This window comes from Oryctolagus cuniculus, chromosome 15 (genome assembly GCF_964237555.1).
Source record: "Oryctolagus cuniculus chromosome 15, mOryCun1.1, whole genome shotgun sequence".
Taxonomy (NCBI): Eukaryota; Metazoa; Chordata; class Mammalia; order Lagomorpha; family Leporidae; genus Oryctolagus; species Oryctolagus cuniculus.
In genome coordinates this window covers 70991533-71012998 of record NC_091446.1, presented here as the reverse complement: position 1 = coordinate 71012998, position 21466 = coordinate 70991533, and the positions used below count along the sequence as shown (strand labels likewise).

Genomic DNA, 21466 nt, shown 5'->3' with positions numbered 1-21466 from the left:
CTCACTCAGGTACAACACAGGGGCCCAAGCAACTGGATCACCCTCTGCTGCTTTCCCAGGCACATTAGCAGGGAGCTGGATCAGAAGTGGAGTTCCAGCTGTTGAGGCCATCTGGGGAGAGGACCAGCGGATGGAAGACCTCTCTTTCTCTCCCTCTCTGCCTCTGCCTCTCTGCCTTTCAAATAAATAAATACATCTTTAATAATAAGTGGCACCACTGGGAAACAAATGGATGCCCATATGGGATGCTAGTATCGCAAGCAGCAGCTTAACCTAGTGAACAACACTGGCCCTAAGAAATCTTTTTTTCTTTTAATGTAGCATTTTTTTTCCATGACCTGACATGTTAAAGCCACAGCCCATCAGTTTGGTGAATCCGGTAAACTGTAAACTGGTGATTCATCAAACTGACTTCCAGCACACTGAGTTTTCCTAATGATTTTCTGTCAAATGCCCACTTAATGAGATTGCAGTTTCTTTTTTTTTTTTTTTTTTTTTTTTTGGACAGGCAGAGTGGACAGTGAGAGAGAGAGACAGAGAGAGAAAGCTCTTCCTTTGCCGTTGGTTCACCCTCCAATGGCCGCCGCTGCAGCCGGCGCACCGCGCTGATCCGAAGGCAGGAGCCAGGATCCAGGTGCTTTTCCTGGTCTCCCATGGGGTGCAGGGCCCAAGCACCTGGGCCATCCTCCACTGCACTCCCTGGCCATAGCAGAGAGCTGGCCTGGAAGAGGGGCAACCGGGACAGAATCCGGCGCCCCAACCGGGACTAGAACCTGGTGTGCCGGCGCCGCAAGGTGGAGGATTAGCCTATTGAGCCACGGCGCCGGCTTGAGATTGCAGTTTCTTTATCTTTTTCTCTTTATCTTTCTTTTCTTTTCTTTTCTTTTCTTTTCTTTTTTTTTTTTTTTGACAAGCAGAGTTAGTGAGAGAGGGACACAGAGAAAGGTCTTCCTTCCATTGGTTCACCCTACAAAGGCCACTACAGCCAGAGCACTGCGCCGATCCAAAGCCAGGAGCCAGGCGCTTCTCCTGGCCATCCTCCACTCTCTACTCGGGCCACACCAGAGAGCTGGACTGGAAGAGGAGCAACTGGGACAGAATCCGGCACTCCAACTGGACTAGAACCTGGAGTACCAGCGCCACAGGCAGAGGATTAGCCTAGTGAGCCGTGGCGCCAGCAATGAATGTGCATTTTCCCAAACCCAACTTTAGCTACCTGCTTGACCCTTTCTCAGACATCTCAATGCTTAATCCACTAGACTGCAACAATAGTAAGAACAACAGCCAACATTACTTTTTTACTCTGTGCCGCCTCTCACCTAACCATGAAGCAGTTATGAACGAATGTCCTCCATACCCAATTCCTGCAGGAAACCTACTGAGCATCATCATCATCAGTCATCACAATGATTTGAGCTTTACACCCTTGGGCAAGAAACCGCCCTGGTCCCACCCATATCTCAATACCACCTCCTGGGGCCAGCGCTGTGGCACAGTAGGCTAAGGACCTGGCCTGGAGCGCCAGTATCACATATGGGCGCCAGTTTCAGAACTGGCTACTCCACTTCCGATCCAGCTCTCTACTATGGCCTTGGAAGGCAGTGGAGGATGGCCCGGGTCATTGGGTCCCTGGACCCGATGAGACTGGGGGTGGGGTGTTGGGGGAGATTCTGGCTCCTGGCTTCAGATCAGCACAGCTATGGCCATTGTGGCCAATTAGGGAGTGAAACCGGCAATGGAAGCTCTCTCTCTCTCTCTCTCTCTATCTATCTTTCTCTCTCTCTTTCTGCCTCTCCTCTCTCTGTGTAACTCTGACTTTCAAATAAATAAATAAATAAATAAAAATTTATCAGATTTGTGAGCTGGAAGATCAGGCCTCCACCCCACCCCGAGTGACCTCATGCCCCTATCTGACCACACCTCTGTGCCCACCTACCAATCAGGGTAATTAACCTCTTGTCTGGAAAGGCAGGGACAGCCCTGCTATGAGTGGCATTAGGAATCAGAAGAGTTTTGATCTGCGGACAATTTCACAGTTTCTTCTAGCAATGAAATTTAATTTCACATTGTTTCTTCTAGCAACCAAAAACTACCCTAATTCTCCAGATGCATGATGCTTTCTTCATGTTGTTCTCCCCATCCGATGACACTGGGAGAGTGTGGGGTGTTTGCTGTGACTCAGCACATGCCCATCCTGCTCTGCAGACATCTCATCACACTCCTCTGGCACTACTGGACAGCCCTCTACTGCTGCACTACGTGTGAATTTACATGTGGGAGAGGAGAGTTCGAGTCCTGGCTGCTCTGCTTCCAACCCAGCTTCCTGCTAATGTGCCTGGGAGGCAGCAGAGGGTCCAAGTACTTGGGTTCCTTTCTCCACACGGGAAACTCAGATGGAGTCTTCCTGACTGTGGCTTCAGCCTGGTTCTGGCCCCACCCCAGCTGTTGTGAGCATTTGGGGAATGCACCAGAACATGGAATGGTTGTCTCTGTCTCTCTCTCTCTCTCCTGCCTCCCATCTCTGTCACTCTGCCTATGGTAACTAAGCGTACCTAAAAGGTATATATAGAAGTGAAATTGCCACTCTGAGATGCAATGATGGTTTACAGCCCTTGTCTCTACAGTTTGTTGAACTCTTTACTTAGTGTAGGGATAATGAGTATAAAGTATATATAAAGTATATATAAAGTATAAAGTAAACTGAAAATAAATCTTTGTAAAAATTAAGATTGGATGGCTGGCGCCGCGGCTCACTAGGCTAATCCTCCGCCTTGTGTGCCGGCACACTGGGTTCTAGTCCTGGTCGGGGCACCGGATTCTGTCCCAGTTGCCCCTCTTCCAGGCCAGCCCTCTGCTGTGGCCAGGGAGTGCAGTGGAAGATGGCCCAAGTGCTTGGGCCCTGCACCCCATGGGAGACCAGGAGAAGTACCTGGCTCTTGCCATCCGATCAGCAGGGTGCGCCAGCCGCAGTGCACCACCTATGGCGGCCACTGGAGGGTGAACCAAAGGTAAAGGAAGACCTTTCTCTCTTTCTCTCTGTCCACTCTGCCTGTCAAACAAAAAAAAAAAAAAAATAGGATTGGGACTAGGAGAGGGAGGAGGAAGAAGGATGGGAGCGTGGGTGGGAAGGATCACCATGCTCCTAAATGTATATATGAAACACATGAAATCTGTATATAATATTTGTATATTAAACTCGTTGCTGGAGACCAGCGTTACCCTGATACTCAAGCCAGACAAGAACAAAACAAGAAACGATAGGTGAACATCTCTGATGAACATAGATGGAAAATTTTTAACATACTGCCAAATCAAAACTTACAGCAATCAAAAACATCCGTCATGGTCAAGTGGTCATAGTTCAAGGATGCCTATATGTGGATGCCAGGGCCACAGGTGGTGGCCTAGCCCACTGCACCCAGCGCCGGCCCCTATTTATCGTTTTTTAAAAAACATGTATGTATTGGAAAGACAGTGTTACAGAGAGCGACGCTTGGAAAGGATGTCCCCTACAGATAGTGACCAGGCCAAGACGGGGCTGGCCGGGCCTCCACCAGCGCTTGGCGAGCCGGGGGCCCTCTCCCTCCCTCGGGCTGGGCGGAGCTGCCGCCCAGGTCCGCCCCTGCTGGTCCCGCGTCCACCACACTAGTAGCGCAGCCGGCCGCGATGCCAAGAACACAGCTGCAGCGATGGCGATGGCGATGATGGCAGGCAACGCGGCCTACTTCCAGAGGGGCAGTCTGTTCTGGTTCGCGGTCATCATGCTCTCCTTAGGCTACTGCACGGTAGGGGCCTCGGAGTTGGGACAACCGCCTGGAGCAAGCGCTCCTCTCATCCATGGGTCCGCCTCCACTTGGAGGAGAGCCCGCGCAGGCGCAGTTCCAGCTCTTCCCCAGAAGGAGGCGCAGGCGCAGGCGCAGGCGCTGGCGCTGGCGCTGGCGCTGGCGCAAGCGCAAGCAAAGGTTTTTGGTAGGTGTTCCTGGCCCTGCGAAACCAGTTGGCCTGGCTTTCCTCACGTGGGGGCGGGCACGTCTCCCCACCTGACCACTGAGAGCCATGGTACTGGCAAACACGATGGCCGGAAGGGATGCTACCGCCTATTGCGTACCGCCTGACCATTGCCATCCCTGCTCACGGGGCTGGGGCTGGGATACTTTGCGGTGAGGGGCGGGGCGCGAGCGCGGGCACTTGTGTTTTGGCCCTCCGGGCTGTCATAGCGCGAGGGGCGCCGTGGGAACGGCGTCGGTACGCATGCGCGCCTGGCGGTTGCCTAGGTTACGAAGCCAGCGGGCGCTAAGCCGGGTTTTAGAAGGTTTAGAGTGTTTGAAGCAGGGGGAGTTGCTTGGAAAACAGCGGATAAAGCCAAGGGATGGCTAGGATTTCACTGGTGAGCAAGAACCGGTGTGACAGCAGGAGGACAGCTCTACTGCGGGGAGGAGTGACTTTCGTCTCACTTCCAGGATAACGAACGGGAAAGAAGCCCGGAAACCGGTTGGGGGTAAATCGGTATCATGTAGGAGGAAGGCGAAGCTAGTTTGGATCTTTCCCGGGAGATCCTGGAACCTGGACGGGTGTCATTTCCACAGCGGCGTCGCTCTGACCACCTCCGCCCTCCTTTCACCTTGTGCAGGATGGAGGCGTGGGACTCTAGTTTTCCCGAGTGCCCTTTCTGTGCCAGGATCCCGCGACCCTGTTCGAACACACAAGCTGGGAAACTGAAGATTCGAGTTGGGATTTAGTGGAACTGGCAGATGCCAGCCCCTCTCCACCGCGTGGTTAGGAGGCCGCAGTGATATGTTGTACTTTATTGGAATATTGACTTTAAACAGCATCCTGGGAGAAGTAGTGTTGCCTTTGGTGCAGATCTAAGTGGAGCACTAAACTTTGGAGGGGTTGACAGTGATTCACAGAAAGGCTTGTAACAGAGCCTGAGGAGGAGTTGGTAAGGTCACCACAAAAACCTTACATGAACGAGGAGTTGCTGTTAAACCTTCGCGAGCCTGATTTTCCGAGTGTGTCTGCGTGGTGTGCAAGAGTGGAAGAGCATGATTCTAACTGCGAGACTGAGCCCAAGCCACCGTTTGCAGGACAGAAGCTGGCCAAAGCACGCAGACTCTTAAAGTCTAGGAAATAATGTTTGGGGTGGAATTCATGAAAAATCGGATCCACTCCGCCAGTGCACGGAGCCTGATCATCACCTCGTTTCTTTGGTGTAAACTGCCATTGGAGCTGCTTTTTAGAAATAGAGGATGGAGATTCGGGTGCCCTCCTTCAGACCCTGTTTCCCCGGTAGTTACTTTGGTAGAATCATTGTTCTTTCCTACCTGCCGGTCTTCAGGTGCCCTAATGGTTTCTCTGTGCCTCTGGTTCTCTTTCAGTGGTTGTCCTCTGGCCGCAGAGCATCCCTTATGAGAGCCTTGGGCTCCTGGGCTCGTTCACTCAGTCCCTGGTGGACCATCATCACACCCTCCTGCACAACAGGTAAGGAGAGCTACAGAAACGACACACTGGTCTCGATGGAGACCTTGAAGGCCTACACACCAAGTAGCTACTAGAGCAGGACTGTGGGGGACAGCATGACAGAGAGGTGCCAGTAAGAAGTGCTGGATTGGGCTGGCGCTGTGGAGTAGCAGGTAAAGCTGCTGCCTGCAGTACTGGCATCCCAAATGGACACTGGTTCTGATCCAGCTCTCTGCCACAGCCTGGGAAAGCAGATGATGGCCCAAGTCCTTGGGCCCCTGAAACCACGTGGGAGATCTGGAAGGAGCTCCTGGCTTCAGGTTGGCACAGCTCTGGTCATTGCAGCCACCTGGGGAGTGAACCAGCAGATGGAAGGACCCTCTCGCTATTCTCTTTCTCTCCCTCTCTGTCTGTCTGCCTCTCTGTAATTCTGCCTTTTAAATAAATAAAATAAACATTCAAATAAAATTTTTAAGAAGTATCTTAAGCATTTGGCAGTGAAATGGAGCTATGTGGGTTTTTTTTTAAACATTTATTTATTTGAAAGTTAGAGTTACACAGAGAGAGGAGAGGCAGAGAGAGAGAGAGGTCTTCCATCCAATGCTTCACTCCCCAAGTGGCTTCAATGGCTGAGCTGTGCTGATCCCAAGCCAGGAGCCTGGAGCTTCTTCCAGGTCTCCCACGTGGGTGCAGGGGCCCAAGGACTTGGGCCATCTTCCACTGCTTTCCCAGGCCATAGCAGAGAGCTGGATTGGACGTGGAGCAGCCGGTTCTCAAAATGGCACCCATATGAGATACTGGTGCTTCAGGGGAGGGCGTTAACCCACTGTGCCACAGCGCCAGCCCCCCAAAAATTTTCAAAAAGTGTTATAGTGCCGGGGCCTGAGGCTCACTTGACTAATCCTCCACCTTCAGCGCCGGCACCCCAGGTTCTAGTCCCAGTTGGGGCACCGGATTCTGTCTCCATTGCCCCTCTTCCAGTCCAGCTCTCTGCTGTGGCTCGGGAAGGCAGTGAAGGATGGGCCAAGTGCTTGGGCCCTGCACCCACATGGGAGACCAGGAGGAAGCACCTGGCTCCAGGTTTCGGATTGCTACAGCGCGATGGCCGCAGTGCCCATTTTGGGGGTGAACCAACGGAAAAGGAAGACCATTCTTTCTGTTTCTCTCTCACTGTCTAACTCTGCCTGTCCAGAAAAAAAACTTATACATTCAGGGCTGGTGTTGTTTCATGGCAAGTTAAGCCTCTGCCTCCAGCCAGCATCCTATATAGGTGCTAGCTCAAGTCCCAGTTGCTGCACTTGTCATACAGCTCCCCGCTTAGCCCTGGTAAAGCAGCAGAGGATGACCTGAGTGGTTGGGCCCCTGCACCATGTGGGAGGCCGGGAAGAAACTCCTGGCTTCAGCCTGGCCCAGCCCTGGCCATTTGCTGCCATTTGGGGAGTGAACCAGTAGATGGAAGATCCCTCTCTCTATCTCTCTGTAACTATGCCTTCCAAATGAATATAAATAAATGTTTTTAAACATATTGATTATATGAATAATTGGTGTAAAGCATTTTGTATAAACCCAAATTCAAACAGAGAACACACTGTTGGTTGGAACTCTTTCCTTCAGAACAGGCAAAGAGGGGATAAGAGCGCTTTCTGCTCCCAGCAAAACTTCCCTGGGGAGCATCTATCGCTGAGGTGCTCCAGGGTATCTGGTCCCTACCCCCAGCCCGGCCACTCACTAGAACTCCACAGGAAAAGTTCCCAGTATTTCTGACCAGCAATTTGTATACCTTTAACACACATTTTAAAAACACACTGGTTGTTTTGTTTTAAATCAAATTTGTTTGTTTAAATAAAATCTCAGCAGTAAAACTGGCAGCTGAGCCCACAATCTTCACCTGGGAGGCCCCTCCCTCCCCTGTGGTCCAGAGCAGCTTCTGGAAGGGTTTCACACCCTAAGGGCACCATTGTTCTGGGGCCTTGGATTTTGCCTCCAGGACAGCGTGAGGAGCTGAGAGGGCTCCCCCTCCACCAGCCCCCAGCCCATAGCAGAGTGTGGGTTTCAGTCCCAGTTACTCTGCTCCCAATCTGGCTTCACACCAAAGTAGCCAGGGAAGCAGCAGGTGATGGCTCAGGTGCATGGGCCCTATAGCCTACACTGGGAGACCTGGATGCATTTCTAGGTTCCTGGCTTCAGCCTGACCCAGCTTTGGCTGTTGTAGACATTTGGGGAGTGAACCAGCAAACAGAAGGTTTCTCTCTCTCTTGCTCTCTCTCACTCAGCCTCTCAGGTACACAAAAATAAATGGTTTTCAGAAGTCAGCATAAGGGGCCAGCATTAAGGTATAGTGGGCAGGTGGCAGCATCCCACATGGGTGCTGGCTCATGTCCTGGCTGCTGCACTTCCCATCCAACTCCCTGCTAATGGCTTGGGAAAGCAGTGGAAGATGGCCCAAGGGCTTTGGACCCTGCCACCCACATGGGAGACTCAGAAGAAGCTCCAGGCTCCTGGCTTTGGCCTGGCCCAGCCTTGCCTGTTGCAGCCATCTGGGAAGAAGATTCTTCTCTCTCTCTCTCTCTCTCTCTCTCTCTTTCTCTCTCTCTCTCTGTAACTCTTTCAAATAAAAAGAAATCTTAAAAAAAGTCAATATAAGTCTAACATCGTACAGTAATTAAATCATTGAAATAATTCATTCAAAACAGCCAAAACCTCCATAGAATAGTTTGAGAACTGGACATCTGAAAGGAGACTAGGGCTGAGAGAAAACAAACTAAAATTAAGTTGGGGAGCCGATGCTGTTGCATAGTGGGGAAAGCCACGGCCTGCCGTGCCGGCATCCCATATGGACACTGGTTCATGTCCAGGCTGCTCCACTTCCGATCCAGCTCTCTGTTACAGCCTGGGAAAGCAGTAGAGGATGGCCCAAGTGCTTGGGTCCCTGCACTGCATGGGAGGCCTGGAAGAAGCTCCTGGCTCCTGGCTTCAGATCAGTGCATCTCCAGCCATTGCGGCCTGTTGGGGAGTGAACCAGAGGATGGAAGATCTCTCCCTCTCTCTCTTCCCCCCTTCTTCTCTCTCTGTGTAGCTCTGACTTTCAAATAAATAACTAAATCTTTGAAAAAAATTAAGTTGGACGTAGCCCGGTTTCCCTGGCTTTTTTTTTTTTATTCCTGTAATTCAAAGTTCATTACCTCAGCACCGTGAATTTCCAGTAGATGGTGGCCTTCCATCTTACATCAAAGTTGTTTCAAAGAATATTTTGATGAGGTATATTCATTTGCTTTTATGCTCTCCCCAACTCCAGGCAGTCACTTCTATTCTCATGCCATTATTTAGACATCACTGGCAAAGGTCAACATACCAGCTCCCACACTGCCCAATCGTAGGGCTCACCTTCTAAATCATCAACCTCTATTGGAAAATCTCTCTTTTTCTACCTGAACAACTCAGGAGAGTTTTCATATTTTTCCTGTGGACCTTGGCTTCAGGGGATGTTCACTGAGTAGTGCATTGACCTTGCTTTGTTAAGATTTACAGGTGTTGCTGGGGCATAGTAGGCTGAGCCTCTACCTGCATCACCAGCATCCCAGTTCCAGTTCCAGTTGCTTCTCTTCAGATCTGGCTCTGTGCTGTGGCCTGGGAAAGCAGTGGAAGATGACCCAAGTGCTGAGGCCCCAGCACCCGCATGGGAGACCAGGAAGAAGCTCCAGGCTCCTGGCTTTGGATTGGCCCAGCTCTTACTGTTTCAGCCATTTGGGGAGGAAACCAGCAGATGGAAGACTTTTCTCTCTGTCTCTCCCTCTCTCTCTCTGTAACTCTATCTCTCAAATAAATAAATAAAACCTTTAAAATGTTATTTATTTATTGAAAGCCAAAAACAGAGAGAGTAAGAGATCTTGCCTCTGTTGGTTCCCTCCTCAGATGGCTGCAATGGCCGGAACTGTGCAGATCCTAAGCTAGGAGCCAGGAGCTTCCTACAGGTCTCCCACATGCATGCAGGGCCCAAGGACTTGGGCCATTCTCCACTGCTTTCCCAGCCCACAGCAGAGAGCTGGATCAGAAGTGGAGCAGCCAGTTCTCAAACTGGCACCCATATGGGATGCCAGTGATTCAGGCTAGGGCGATAACCTGCTAAGCCACAGCTTATCCTATATGCCTGCCTATGACACCAACACACATCCAATCCTGTGTATTGAGCCCTGCAGTGTAGGTGTGACCAGCACAAATATAGTCCCTGAAATAAGTATTCAGGTGAACTTCAGAAACACATGCCTCCCAGTTATCACCTACAAGGAAAAGCCAGAACTTTTGGGAACTCCTGGCAGCTTTATGACCTGGCTCCCACTCCTGTTCAGCTTGGCCTTGGAGAATCACCACTGGCCAACTGTGAGCTCCCACCAGGCTTGTACAATTCTGAGAACTGAAAAACTCCGTCCTGCCAGCCTGACACCTGTTTCAAGTGCTACAGGAAGAGTTCCCAGTGATGCTGGAAGAAAATGCTTTGACCACAATCAAGTTATCAGCATGACAATTTTGATAAAGATCATCAGTTTAAAAAAAAAGTGTGGTAACAAATGAACTTGAGATTCTGGTGCTCTACAGAGTGGACTTGTGTTTCCTAAATGTCTTTTCTCTGGACTTTTTATTATTATTATTATTATTTCCCAGAAGTTTGGAATTTTTTTCACTTTTGGGATCAATGACTTATATATTCATTTCCCCCATTGTTTCTGTGATGTCAACAGTTTAACTTACAAGTCCAAACCTATGTTCAGTTCGTGGTTTACCTGTTCAAAATGTAGCATTTTCAGGGCCAGAGTTGGGTGCAGTGGGTTAAGCTGCTGCTGTCTGCAATGCCAGCATCCCACATGGACATCAATTTGATTCCTGGCTGCTCCACTTCTGATTCAGCTCCCTATTAATGTGCCTGGAAAAGCAGTGCAAGAAGGCCCAAGGCTTTGGGCCTCTGCACCCACTTAGGATACTAGAAGAAGCTCCTGGCTTCAGCCTGGCTCAGCTCTGGCCATTGTGCCCATTTGGGGCATGCACTGGTAGATGAAAGATCTCGACCTCCATATCTCTCCCTTCCCCCCACTTTGTCTCTGTAACTCTGCCTTCAAATAAATAAATAAATCTTTATTATTATTTGAAAGGTAGACTTACATAGAGAGAGGGAAAGACAGATCTTCCATCTGCTGGTTTACTCCTAAAAGGCTGCAACAGCCAAGCCTGGGCCAGGCAGAAGCCAGGAGCTTCATCCAGGTATCCTGTGTGGGTGCAGGTGAAGTAACACCTTGACAGTAGGGATTCCATTTTGGGGAACCTGAGACTCCATTCTGGGAAGGTGCCTCCCCAACACACACATACACCATGAGGCTCTGCTCTGAAACTATGGTCTAAAACAGTTGAACAATAGCAGTCCACTACATCACACTAGGCAGAGCATAGAAACCCCCTAGCATGATCGCTCAAGCTTGGAAGTGGATAGGCTGCACCTGGGTTAATGATAAAAATGTAATTTGTCTATGCCCTACATATGATTAAAACCAATACCTGGATTAATGTCAAGATTATAATTGAAATTGTTAAGATTGCAACTGGCATTGTCAAGATTATAATTGATACTCGTTTCGCATCGGTTTTAGGTCAGCTTGACCCCCATAACCATGTATTCTCCCGATCCTAGCAACCATGTATTCCCATCCCAATTTTGCAGTTTTTGCCTTTATAAACCCTGTTGCTTTGGGCTTCAGGGTCGAGAGTTCTTTTGGGCATGAGCCCACTCTCCACCGCCGGCAATAAAGGACCATCAAATTTTATCAATGTGTGGTGCTCCTTTGTTTACACTCACTCAGGTACAACACAGGGGCCCAAGCAACTGGATCACCCTCTGCTGCTTTCCCAGGCACATTAGCAGGGAGCTGGATCAGAAGCGGAGTTCCAGCCGTTGTGGCCATCTGGGGAGAGGACCAGCGGATGGAAGACCTCTCTTTCTCTCCCTCTCTGCCTCTGCCTCTCTGCCTTTCAAATAAATAAATACATCTTTAACAATAAGTGGCACCACTGGGAAACAAATGGATGCCCATATGGGATGCTAGTATCGCAAGCAGCAGCTTAACCTAGTGAACAACACTGGCCCTAATAAATCTTTTTTTCTTTTAATGTAGCATTTTTTTTCCATGACCTGACATGTTAAAGCCACAGCCCATCAGTTTGGTGAATCCAGTAAACTGTAAACTGGTGATTCAGCAAACTGACTTCCAGCACACTGAGTTTTCCTAATGATTTTCTGTCAAATGCCCACTTAATGAGTTTGCAGTTTCTTTATCTTTTTCTCTCTCTCTCTTTTTTTTTTTGGAAAGCAGAGTTAGACAGTGAGAGAGGGAGACAGAGAGAAAGGTCTTCCTTCTGTTGGTTCACCCTACAAGGGCCACTACAGCCAGAGCACTGCGCCGATCCAAAGCCAGGAGCCAGGCGCTTCTCCTGGCCATCCTCCACTCTCTACTCGGGCCACAGCAGAGAGCTGGACTGGAAGAGGAGCAAATGGGACAGAACCTGGCGCTCCAACCAGACTAGAACCTGGAGTACCAGCGCCACAGGCAGAGGATTAGCCTAGTGAGCCGTGGCACCAGCAATGAATGTGCATTTTCATAAACCCAACTTTAGCTACCTGCTTGACCCTTTCTCAGACATCTCAATGCTTAATCCACTAGACTGCAACAATAGTAAGAACAACAGCCAACATTACTTTTTTACTCTGTGCCACCTCTCACCTAACCATGAAGCAGTTATGAACGAATGTCCTCTATACCCAATTCCTGCAGGAAACCTACTGAGCATCATCATCATCAGTCATCACAATGATTTGAGCTTTATACCCTTGGGCAAGAAACCGCCCTGGTCCCACCCACATCTCAACCACCTCCTGGGGCCAGCGCTGTAGCACAGTAGGCTAAGGACCTGGCCTGGAGCGCCAGTATCCCATATGGGCTCCAGTTTGAGAACGGGCTACTCCACTTCCGATCCAGCTCTCTACTATGGCCTTGGAAGGCAGTGGAGGATGGCGCGAGTCCTTGGGTCCCTGGAACCGATGAGACTGGGGGTGGGGTGTTGGGGGAGATAATGGCTCCTGGCTTCAGATCAGCACAGCTATGGCCATTGTGGCCAATTAGGGAGTGAAACCGGCAATGGAAGCTCTCTCTCTCTCTCTCTCTCTTTCTGCCTCTCCTCTCATGTGTAACTCTGACTTTCAAATACATAAATAAATAAAAATTGATCACATTTGTGAGCTGGAAGATCAGGCCTCCACCCCACCCCGAGTGACCTCATGCCCCTATCTGACCACACCTCTGTGCCCACCTGCCAATCAGGGTAATTAACCTCTTGTCTGGAAAGGCAGGGGTAGCCCTGCTTGTGAGTGGAATTAGGAATCAGAAGAGTTTTGATCTGCGGACAATTTCACAGTTTCTTCTAGCAATGAAATTTAATTTCACATTGTTTCTTCTAGCAACCAAAAACTACCCTAATTCTCCAGATGCACGATGCTTTCTTCATGTTGTTCTCCCCATCCGATGACACTGGGAGAGTGTGGGGTGTTTGCTGTGTCTCAGCACATGCCCATCCTGCTCTGCAGACATCTCATCACACTCCTCTGGCGCTACTGTACAGCCCTCTACTGCTGCACTACGTGTGAATTTACATGTGGGAGAGGAGAGTTCGAGTCCTGGCTGCTCTGCTTCCAACCCAGCTTCCTGCTAATGTGCCTGGGAGGCAGCAGAGGGTCCAAGTACTTGGGTTCCTCTTCTCCACATGGGAAACTCAGATGGAGTCTTCCTGACTGTGGCTTCAGCCTGGTGCTGGCCCCACCCCAGCTGTTGTGAGCATTTGGGGAATGCACCAGAACATGGAATGGTTGTCTCTGTCTCTCTCTCCTGCCTCCCATCTCTGTCACTCTGCCTATGGTAACTAAGCGTACCTAAAAGGTAATCTATAGAATTGAAATGGACACTCTGAGATGCAATGATGGTTTACAGCCCTTGTCTCTACAGTTTGTTGAACTCTTTACTTAGTGTAGGGATAATGAGTATAAAGTAAACTGAAAATAAATCTTTGTAAAAATTAAGATTGGATGGCTGGTGCTGCGGCTCACTAGGCTAATCCTCCGCCTTGTGTGCCGGCACACTGGGTTCTAGTCCCGATCGGGGCACCAGATTCTGTCGCAGTTGCCCTTCTTCCAAGCCAGCTCTCTGCTGTGGCCAGGGAGTGCAGTGGAAGATGGCATAAGTGCTTGGGCCCTGCACCCCATGGGAGACCAGGAGAAGTACCTGGCTCCTGCCATCAGATCAGCGTGGTGCGCCAGCCGCAGTGCGCCACCTATGGCGGCCACTGGAGGGTGAACCAAGGTAAAGGAAGACCTTTCTCTCTTTCTCTCTGTCCACTCTGCCTGTCAAACAAAAAAAAAAAATTTAGGATTGGGACTAAGAGAGGGAGGAGGAAGAAGGATGGGAGCGTGGGTGGGAAGGATCACCATGCTCCTAAATGTATATATGAAATACATGCAATTTGTATATAATATTTGTATATTAAACTCGTTGCTGTAGGCCAGCCTTACTCTGATACTCAAGCCAGAAAAGAACACAAGAAAGGATAGGTGAAAATCTCTGATGAACATAGATGGAAAATTTTTAACATACTGCCAAATCAAAACTGACAGCAATCAAAAAGATCCATCATGGTCAAGTGGTCATAGTTCAAGGATGCCTATATGTGGATGCCAGGGCCACAGGTGGTGGCCTAGCCTACTGCACCCAGAACCGGCCCCTATTTATCGTTTTTTAAAAAAGATTTATGTATTGGAAAGACAGCGTTACAGAGAGCGACGCTTGGAAAGGATGTCCCCTACAGATAGTGACCAGGCCAAGACGGGGCTGGCCGGGCCTCCACCTGCGCTTGGCGATCCCCGGGCCCTCTCCCTCCCTCGGGCTGGGCGGAGCTGCCGCCCAGGTCCGCCCCTGCTGGTCCCGCGTCCACCACACTAGTAGCGCAGCCGGCCGCGACGCCAAGAACACAGCTGCAGCGATGGCGATGGCGATGATGGCAGGCAACGCGGCCTACTTCCAGAGGGGCAGTCTGTTCTGGTTCGCGGTCATCATGCTCTCCTTAGGCTACTGCACGGTAGGGGCCTCGGAGTTGGGACAACCGCCTGGAGCAAGCGCTCCTCTCATCCAGAGGTCCGCCTCCACTTGGAGGAGAGCCCGCGCAGGCGCAGTTCCAGCTCTTCCGCCCCGGAAGGAAGCGCTGGCGCAAGCGCAAGCAAAGGCTTTTGGTAGGTGTTCCTGGCCCTGCGAAACCGGTTGGCCTGGCCGTCCTCACGTGGGGGCGGGCACGACTCCCCACCTGACCACTGAGAGCCATGGTACTGGCAAACAGGATGGCCGGAAGGGATGCTACCGCCTATTGCGTACCGCCCGACCACCTTTGCCCTCGCTGGTCATGGGGCTGGGGCTGGGATACTTTGCGGTGAGGCAAAAGGCGCGAGCGCGGACACTTGTGTTTTGGCCCTCCGGGCTGTCATAGCGCGAGGGGCGCCGTGGGAACGGCGTCGGTACGCATGCGCGCCTGGCGGTTGCCTAGGTTACGAAGCCAGTGGACGCTAAGCCGGGTTTTAGAAGGTTTAGAGTGTTTGAAGCAGGGGGAGTTGCTTGGAAAACAGCGGATAAAGCCAAGGGATGGCTAGGATTTCACTGGTGAGCAAGAACCGGTGTGACAGCAGGAGGACAGCTCTACTGCGGGGAGGAGTGACTTTCGTCTCACTTCCAGGATAACGAACGGGAAAGAAGCCCGGAAACCGGTTGGGGGTAAATCGGTATCATGTAGGAGGAAGGCGAAGCTAGTTTGGATCTTTCCCGGGAGATCCTGGAACCTGGACGGGTGTCATTTCCACAGCGGCGTCGCTCTGACCACCTCCGCCCTCCTTTCGCCGTGTGCAGGATGGAGGCGTGGGACTCTAGTTTTCCCGAGTGCCCTTTCTGTGCCAGGATCCCGCGACCCTGTTCGAACACACAAGCTGGGAAACTGAAGATTCGAGTTGGGATTTAGTGGAACTGGCAGATGCCAGCCCCTCTCCACCGCGTGGTTAGGAGGCCGCAGTGATATGTTGTACTTTATTGGAATATTGACTTTAAACAGCATCCTGGGAGAAGTAGTGTTGCCTTTGGTGCAGATCTAAGTGGAGCACTAAACTTTGGAGGGGTTGACAGTGATTCACAGAAAGGCTTGTAACAGAGCCTGAGGAGGAGTTGGTAAGGTCACCACAAAAGCCTTACATGAACGAGGAGTTGCTGTTAAACCTTCGCGAGCCTGATTTTCCGTGTATGTCTGCGTGGTGTGCAAGAGTGGAAGAGCATGATTCTAACTGCGAGATTGAGCCCAAGCCACCGTTTGCAGGACAGAAGCTGGCCAAAGCACGCAGACTCCTACAAGTCTAGGAAATAATGTTTGGGGTGGAATTCATGAAAATCGGATCCGTTCCGCCAGTGCACGGAGCCTGATCATCACCTCGTTTCTTTGTGGCACACATCCATTGGAGCTGCTTTTTAGAAATAGAGGATGGAGATTCAGGTGCCCTCCTTCAGACCCTGTTTCCCCGGTAGTTAGTTTGGTAGAATCGGTGTTCTTTCCTACCTGCTCGTCTTTCAGGTGCCCTAATGGTTTCTTTGTGCCTCTGGTTCTCTTTCAGTGGGTTGTCCTCTGGCCACACAGCATCCCTTATGAGAGCCTTGGGCTCCTGGGCTCGTTCACTCAGTCCCTGGTGGACCATCATCACACCCTCCTGCACAACAGGTAAGGTGACCTGCAAAAACAACACGCTGGTCTCACTGGAGACCTTGAAGGCCTGCAGTTGCCTTTAGGTATTGAAAATGGATCTAGTTCACGTTTAGGAATCTTTCCAGATTTCTGTTAGATTTTATCATTAGAAATCCCCCTTAAACTAGACTGTTCCCTGCTGCCACTTTAACTGCAGGTGAAACTTCAAGCAGATGCATAGGTAATCCTAGTCACTCTGAGATGTCAGGAAGTCCAGCTGTTAAAGCCATAAGCTTTGTTCTAAATCAGATCATCCGATCATCGAGCAGGGGCTGAGGAGCCTGGCTTAGCGAACAGGGTGCAGCTGGTGCCTTCTCTCTCGTTCTTTTTTCCCTTGTTCCCCAGCAACAGCTGCCTTTGGACCCCTTGGAATGGTGGGAATAGTTAGGGCATGGAGGACATAGTCTTCAGTGGGTGCTGCCTGGGGACCAGGCGTCTGGGAGCTGGGTATGCTGCAGACACAGTGCTGACTGTTTGTCTCTGGGAGGTCCTCAGAGGGATCCTCCTGTGCAGTTCTCTATGGCTGCTGCACGTGCCTCCTCCAGCCTGCCTCTTGCAGTTCCATCCTTGGCATTTGTGTTTAGGGGAAATCATCCTCTTAGTGAGGTTACCTTTGTGTTGGGCCTCCAGGTCAGATTACCATTTAACCCTCCCAATCCCCCATATCAAGTGCCCTCCTGCAAGACCTGCAAGGCTCACAGTAAGCAGCCTCCAGTTCTCCCCGCGGGACCTTCTGCAAGTGGGGTCCTCAGGGAAGTCCTGTTCCTTTGCTCTCCCTCCGTGCAGGCTGAACCCATCTCTATGCTTTGGAGTGACACAGTCGCCCTTTGCCAGAGTGCAAGGGGATTTCCAGGTGGCTTTGTTGAAACTGTTCTCTGGGCTTGAGACTGTGGTAGGAAATGCCCAAGTGTTCTGAGACTCCTTCCCAGTGGCCTCTTGGGCCTCCCTGAGGTCTTAGCCGAGGATGTTTGGCCCAGCCCCACAGCTTGACAGCTCTTGTGACTGGCATTTGGAGCCTCTAATGAAAACCAAAAGACTGTGTTGTGTTGTACACTTCTTTGAAGGGAGAAGGAGAACAAGCCCAGGGAGGTTGCGTCTCTCTTACTGTGTTCCTAAAACCAGTCCTTTAAGGATCTAACGTGTTAGAATGTGCCATAGCTCACTATCAATCAGAATTAATACTCCTTTTGATTTGTGAGATCAATGAAAGAGTAAATAAATTTGAATGCATGAATACATGAAGACATGGTATAAATTTGGAGCTTCCCAAATCCTACTGCCCAGGAATAACTACTTGTAATATTTTGTTGAGTTCCCTTTTGTTTTAATCCATACCTGGTAATTTTTAATTCAGTCATCATCCTGTAGGAAAGAGTACTTTGTGCTGTATGTAGATACAGAACTGACCTTGGAGGTGGCAGGAAACTAACATTTACTAAGCACCTTCCATGTGCCAGTCCCTAAACAGGAGCTCACGGACACAATCAGGTTATAAAATAATCTCTTAAATCCCATGTTTTAAAAATACATACCTTTCTGAATTTCTTTTAACCAGAGATACGATTGGACTATATGTTTAACTTATGAGGGAAGGTGACATGCCAGGTGGCCCTGGCCAGGGGAAAGGGCCTGTGGGACGTACGAGCAACTACCCTACAGGACATCCAGTTACCACCTGACAGGAGATGGAAACAGCACGGGGTAAGCGCAGGACCCGGGCCACTCTCTGCATCTGGGTGTCTTCCTGCCAAAGAGAGAAACCATGAAGTAATGACGGTGGATGTGGGAGTCTTAGAGGCTGGATATAGAGCCAAAGGGAGTCCTGCAAAGAAAAAGGTCAGCAGGCCAGCTCGGTCAATGTCAGGAGAGGGGCTACCTGGCCAGAGGCGCGCCTCTCCAACAGCTGATGATGGGCCATGCAGGCGACCCCTGTATCTCACCACCATCTTACACTGTTGAATTTGCCACCTCCTTAGGCTACCCACAAGCCTCTAGAAACACTAAGCTGAGCTCAAAGGCTTGCACTCGTCCTGGTAGAGCCTTCCTGATCACCCAGGGGCCGACCCAGGCCAGAACGTGAGCAATGTCCCCTGTCCCACAGCTGTGTCAACTCTGGGACCCTGAGACTGATTTGGGGGGAAAAATGAAAGCAATAGACATTTTCACACCAGCTCAAGACGGCTCAGAAATGCCATCACCCATTGCTGAAGGAAGGATCCAGACACAGGCAGGCTCAGAGGTCTCAGACCTGAGATTCAGATGGATAAGGCAGCCACAGCCCCTCAACCCATGCAGGGTTCACTTTAAGCTAAGACTCCAGAGTAAGATTTTATAGGAAAAAAAGGACTCCTCTGGACACATGGTTGGAAAGCCAGAGTCCTAATTCATTAAGAATCATTTTAAGTCAAGTCTAGAGGCCAAGAGAGAAGCATCAGGATGGGTGTCGAACCCAAGCCTGTGAATGCCAGATCTGTTTCTCCTCTACTACTTTTCTGAAGAAACCAGGAGCAGACAGGGAGCCAAGAGAGAAGGTGGAATTGCACTGCCCACCTGAGGCTTCCAGGCAAGAGCATCTAAGAGAGGGTGTCGCATCCTACTCACCCACCACTATTTAGCAGAAATAGCAGAGCTATTTCTCCAATATCCTCCCTTGGCCACCCACTGGTACTGCTCACTTGCTCCTGGCTTTGGATATTCTTGGTGGCATCTCCTTGCATAATGATAAATGTACAATGTCACATTTCCCAGACTGGTGAAGAAAGGTTGTTTTAAAAAATATTTATTTTTCTGTATTTGAAAAGCAGATATACAACAGAGGCAGAGACAGAGACAGTCTTCCATCCACTGGCTCATCCCCAAATGGAAGCAATGACTGGTGCTGAGCCAGGCTGAAGCCAAGAGCCAGGAGCTTCTTGTGGGTCTCCCACAAGGATGCAGTTGCCCTCCTCTGGTGTTTTCCCAGGCATTTTAGCAGGGAGCAGGATCAGAAGTGGAACAGCTAGGACTCAAACTCAGGGTCCACTCCAGTACACCGTAGGGTGGGAAGATCCTGGGGATGGGTGGCCGTAGCCAAGTCTTCTCAGCAACCACTTTCTACTGGAGGACCAGGAGCTGAGCTCCGGGGTTGCCCCACAGATGTCCATGGCTGATGCTTTGATAGGGCTCAGTGTGACTTTGGGACATTGTAGGAAGGGCATGCAAAGAGGATGATGTGCCCCCTACCCCCACCCAGACTCTCCTGTGGGTCTGGATCACACAGTCTCTGTTGAGGAAACCATCAGCATGTCTGTGGCTGCTGTGAATCCACTGTGGTGGCGATTGGACAACCAGGCTCACCAAGCTAAGAGGGACCTCGGTGGAGATGGAGAACTTAAAAATACCTTCGAAATGTCCTCTAGGAGTTGATTTTGACCACATCTCACCTGAGTCAGGTACACTAAGGTACACTTTGTCCACCAAGAAATTCTGCAGTACAACCACCCTGCCAGCAGAATTCACAGAGGAACATGCAAAGACCTTAAAGGGGAGGCACAGAGCTGAACAGGGACTGCCCCAACCCCTTAGCAGGCTCCCCATTGCAGCTGCCCGGACACACGTCACCCTGCTGTTCCTGATTCTGGCTCCCTGCTGGAAGTATTGCACTGTGCCGCACTGCACAGTGGGCCCCTTGGAGCCTCCACACACCAGACAGAGTGAAGGTCTGTAGTAGCCAGACGCAAAGTCCCAGTTCCCACCAGAAACAATTCTTGGGCTTTTCTCTGCACAGTTTCAGATGCAAGGTGCTAGGGCCAGAGACTCAGTGCCTGCTGCCTCAGGTTGTCACTGGGTGGTGCCTGACAACTCAAGTGACCAGGACAGGACCTGACACACTTGCACACTTCCGGTCCCCAGTCCTGCTTTGAAAGAGGTCGCAGGAAATGACTGGCTGGCTTTCCAGGGTTCTGTGCATAAGGAGCAACTGTGTATTGAGAAGGCCCCAAACTACAGGACAAATATGGCCGCATGCCCACCCCTCCAGCTTGGAGTGGACACCTCTCATCAAGTCCTAGAGCAGCTCCCCTGCCCCTCCATATATCAGACAAAAGGGGTTCATTTGCCTGGGGAGTCAACAAATGATTGGACTCCCACGACAATTCAAAGGACTGCTTTATTGTGACAAGGAGATTGGAAAGTACAGCTCCCTAAAACTACTGCCTCTGTGAGAAGCCATTTTTGAGGGATTGTAGAGTGAGGGCGTGGCTGGGATAGAGGAAAAAGAGAAGCAAGAGGGCCCTACCTGCTCAAGCAACCCACAGCAGCACGCATCGTGTGTTCAAAACCCAACTCCTGCTGGGCTCTTGCAGCTCTCCTTGCTGTGAGGCCCAATCCCTGGGGGTACAGCATTGCAAGATCACCCTTCTTGGAATATTCTTGGGAAAACAAGAAAGAGAATAAATTGTTAGATGCTGTGCCCCTGCCCATGCCCCTGCCTGTTGTCTAAATACTACTGTCTGAGTTACAGAATTTTTTTAAAGATGTATTTATTTGAAAGGCAGAATGACAGAGAGACAGACAGGCAGACAGAGTCTTCCATCCACTGGTTCACTCCCCCAAAAGGCCGCAACAGCTGGAGCTATACCAGGAGGAGGAGCTTCTTTCGGGTCTCACACATAGGTGTAGGGGCCCAAGGACTTGGACCATCTTCCACGACTCTCCCAGGTGCATTAGCTGGGAGCTAGATCAGAAGTGGAACAGTTGAGACTTGAACTGGCAACCATATAGGATGGCGGCTTTACCCGCTGCACCAGAGCACCAGCACCTGTAGAGATCTTTTTTTTTAATATTTATTTTTTATTTGAAAGTCAGAGTTTCACAGAGAGAGAGAGAGAGAGAGAGAGAGAGAGGACTTCCATGTGGTGGTTCACTCCCCAGTTGGCTGCAATGGCCTGAACTGTGCTGATCCACAGCTGGGAGGCAGGAGTTTCTTCTGGGTCTGCCACACAGGTGCAGGGGCCCAAGGACAAGGGCCATCTTCTGCTTTCCCAGGCCATAGCAGAGAGCTGGATTGGAAGCAGAGCACCAGGTTTCATACCGATGCCCATATGGGATGCCGGTGCTCAGGCCAGAGTGTTAACCCGCTGTGCCACAGTGCCGGCCTGGGAAGTAATGT

At 50.5% G+C, this 21466-nt stretch overlaps 1 protein-coding gene across 3 annotated transcripts in view; it reads left to right on the top strand.

Annotated features, from left to right (window-relative positions):
- The first annotated feature begins 3952 nt into the window (after positions 1 to 3952).
- Positions 3953 to 21466, top strand: part of LOC103347245 (uncharacterized) — a 45456-nt gene continuing 27942 nt past the window's right edge. For 2 of the 3 annotated variants that reach the window (XR_011382462.1, XR_011382461.1), the window contains exons 1-2: positions 14077 to 16071; positions 16190 to 16293. Coding sequence is in view for 1 of the 3 variants with exons in the window: in XM_070057930.1 (XP_069914031.1) it covers positions 5250 to 5289; positions 5379 to 5481; positions 16190 to 16293 (247 nt within the window). In the remaining 2 variants the exon portion in view is untranslated. Of the gene's footprint in view, positions 5290 to 5378; positions 5482 to 14076; positions 16072 to 16189; positions 16294 to 21466 lie in introns of those variants that run through there. The other variant, XM_070057930.1, reaches the window with a different exon arrangement.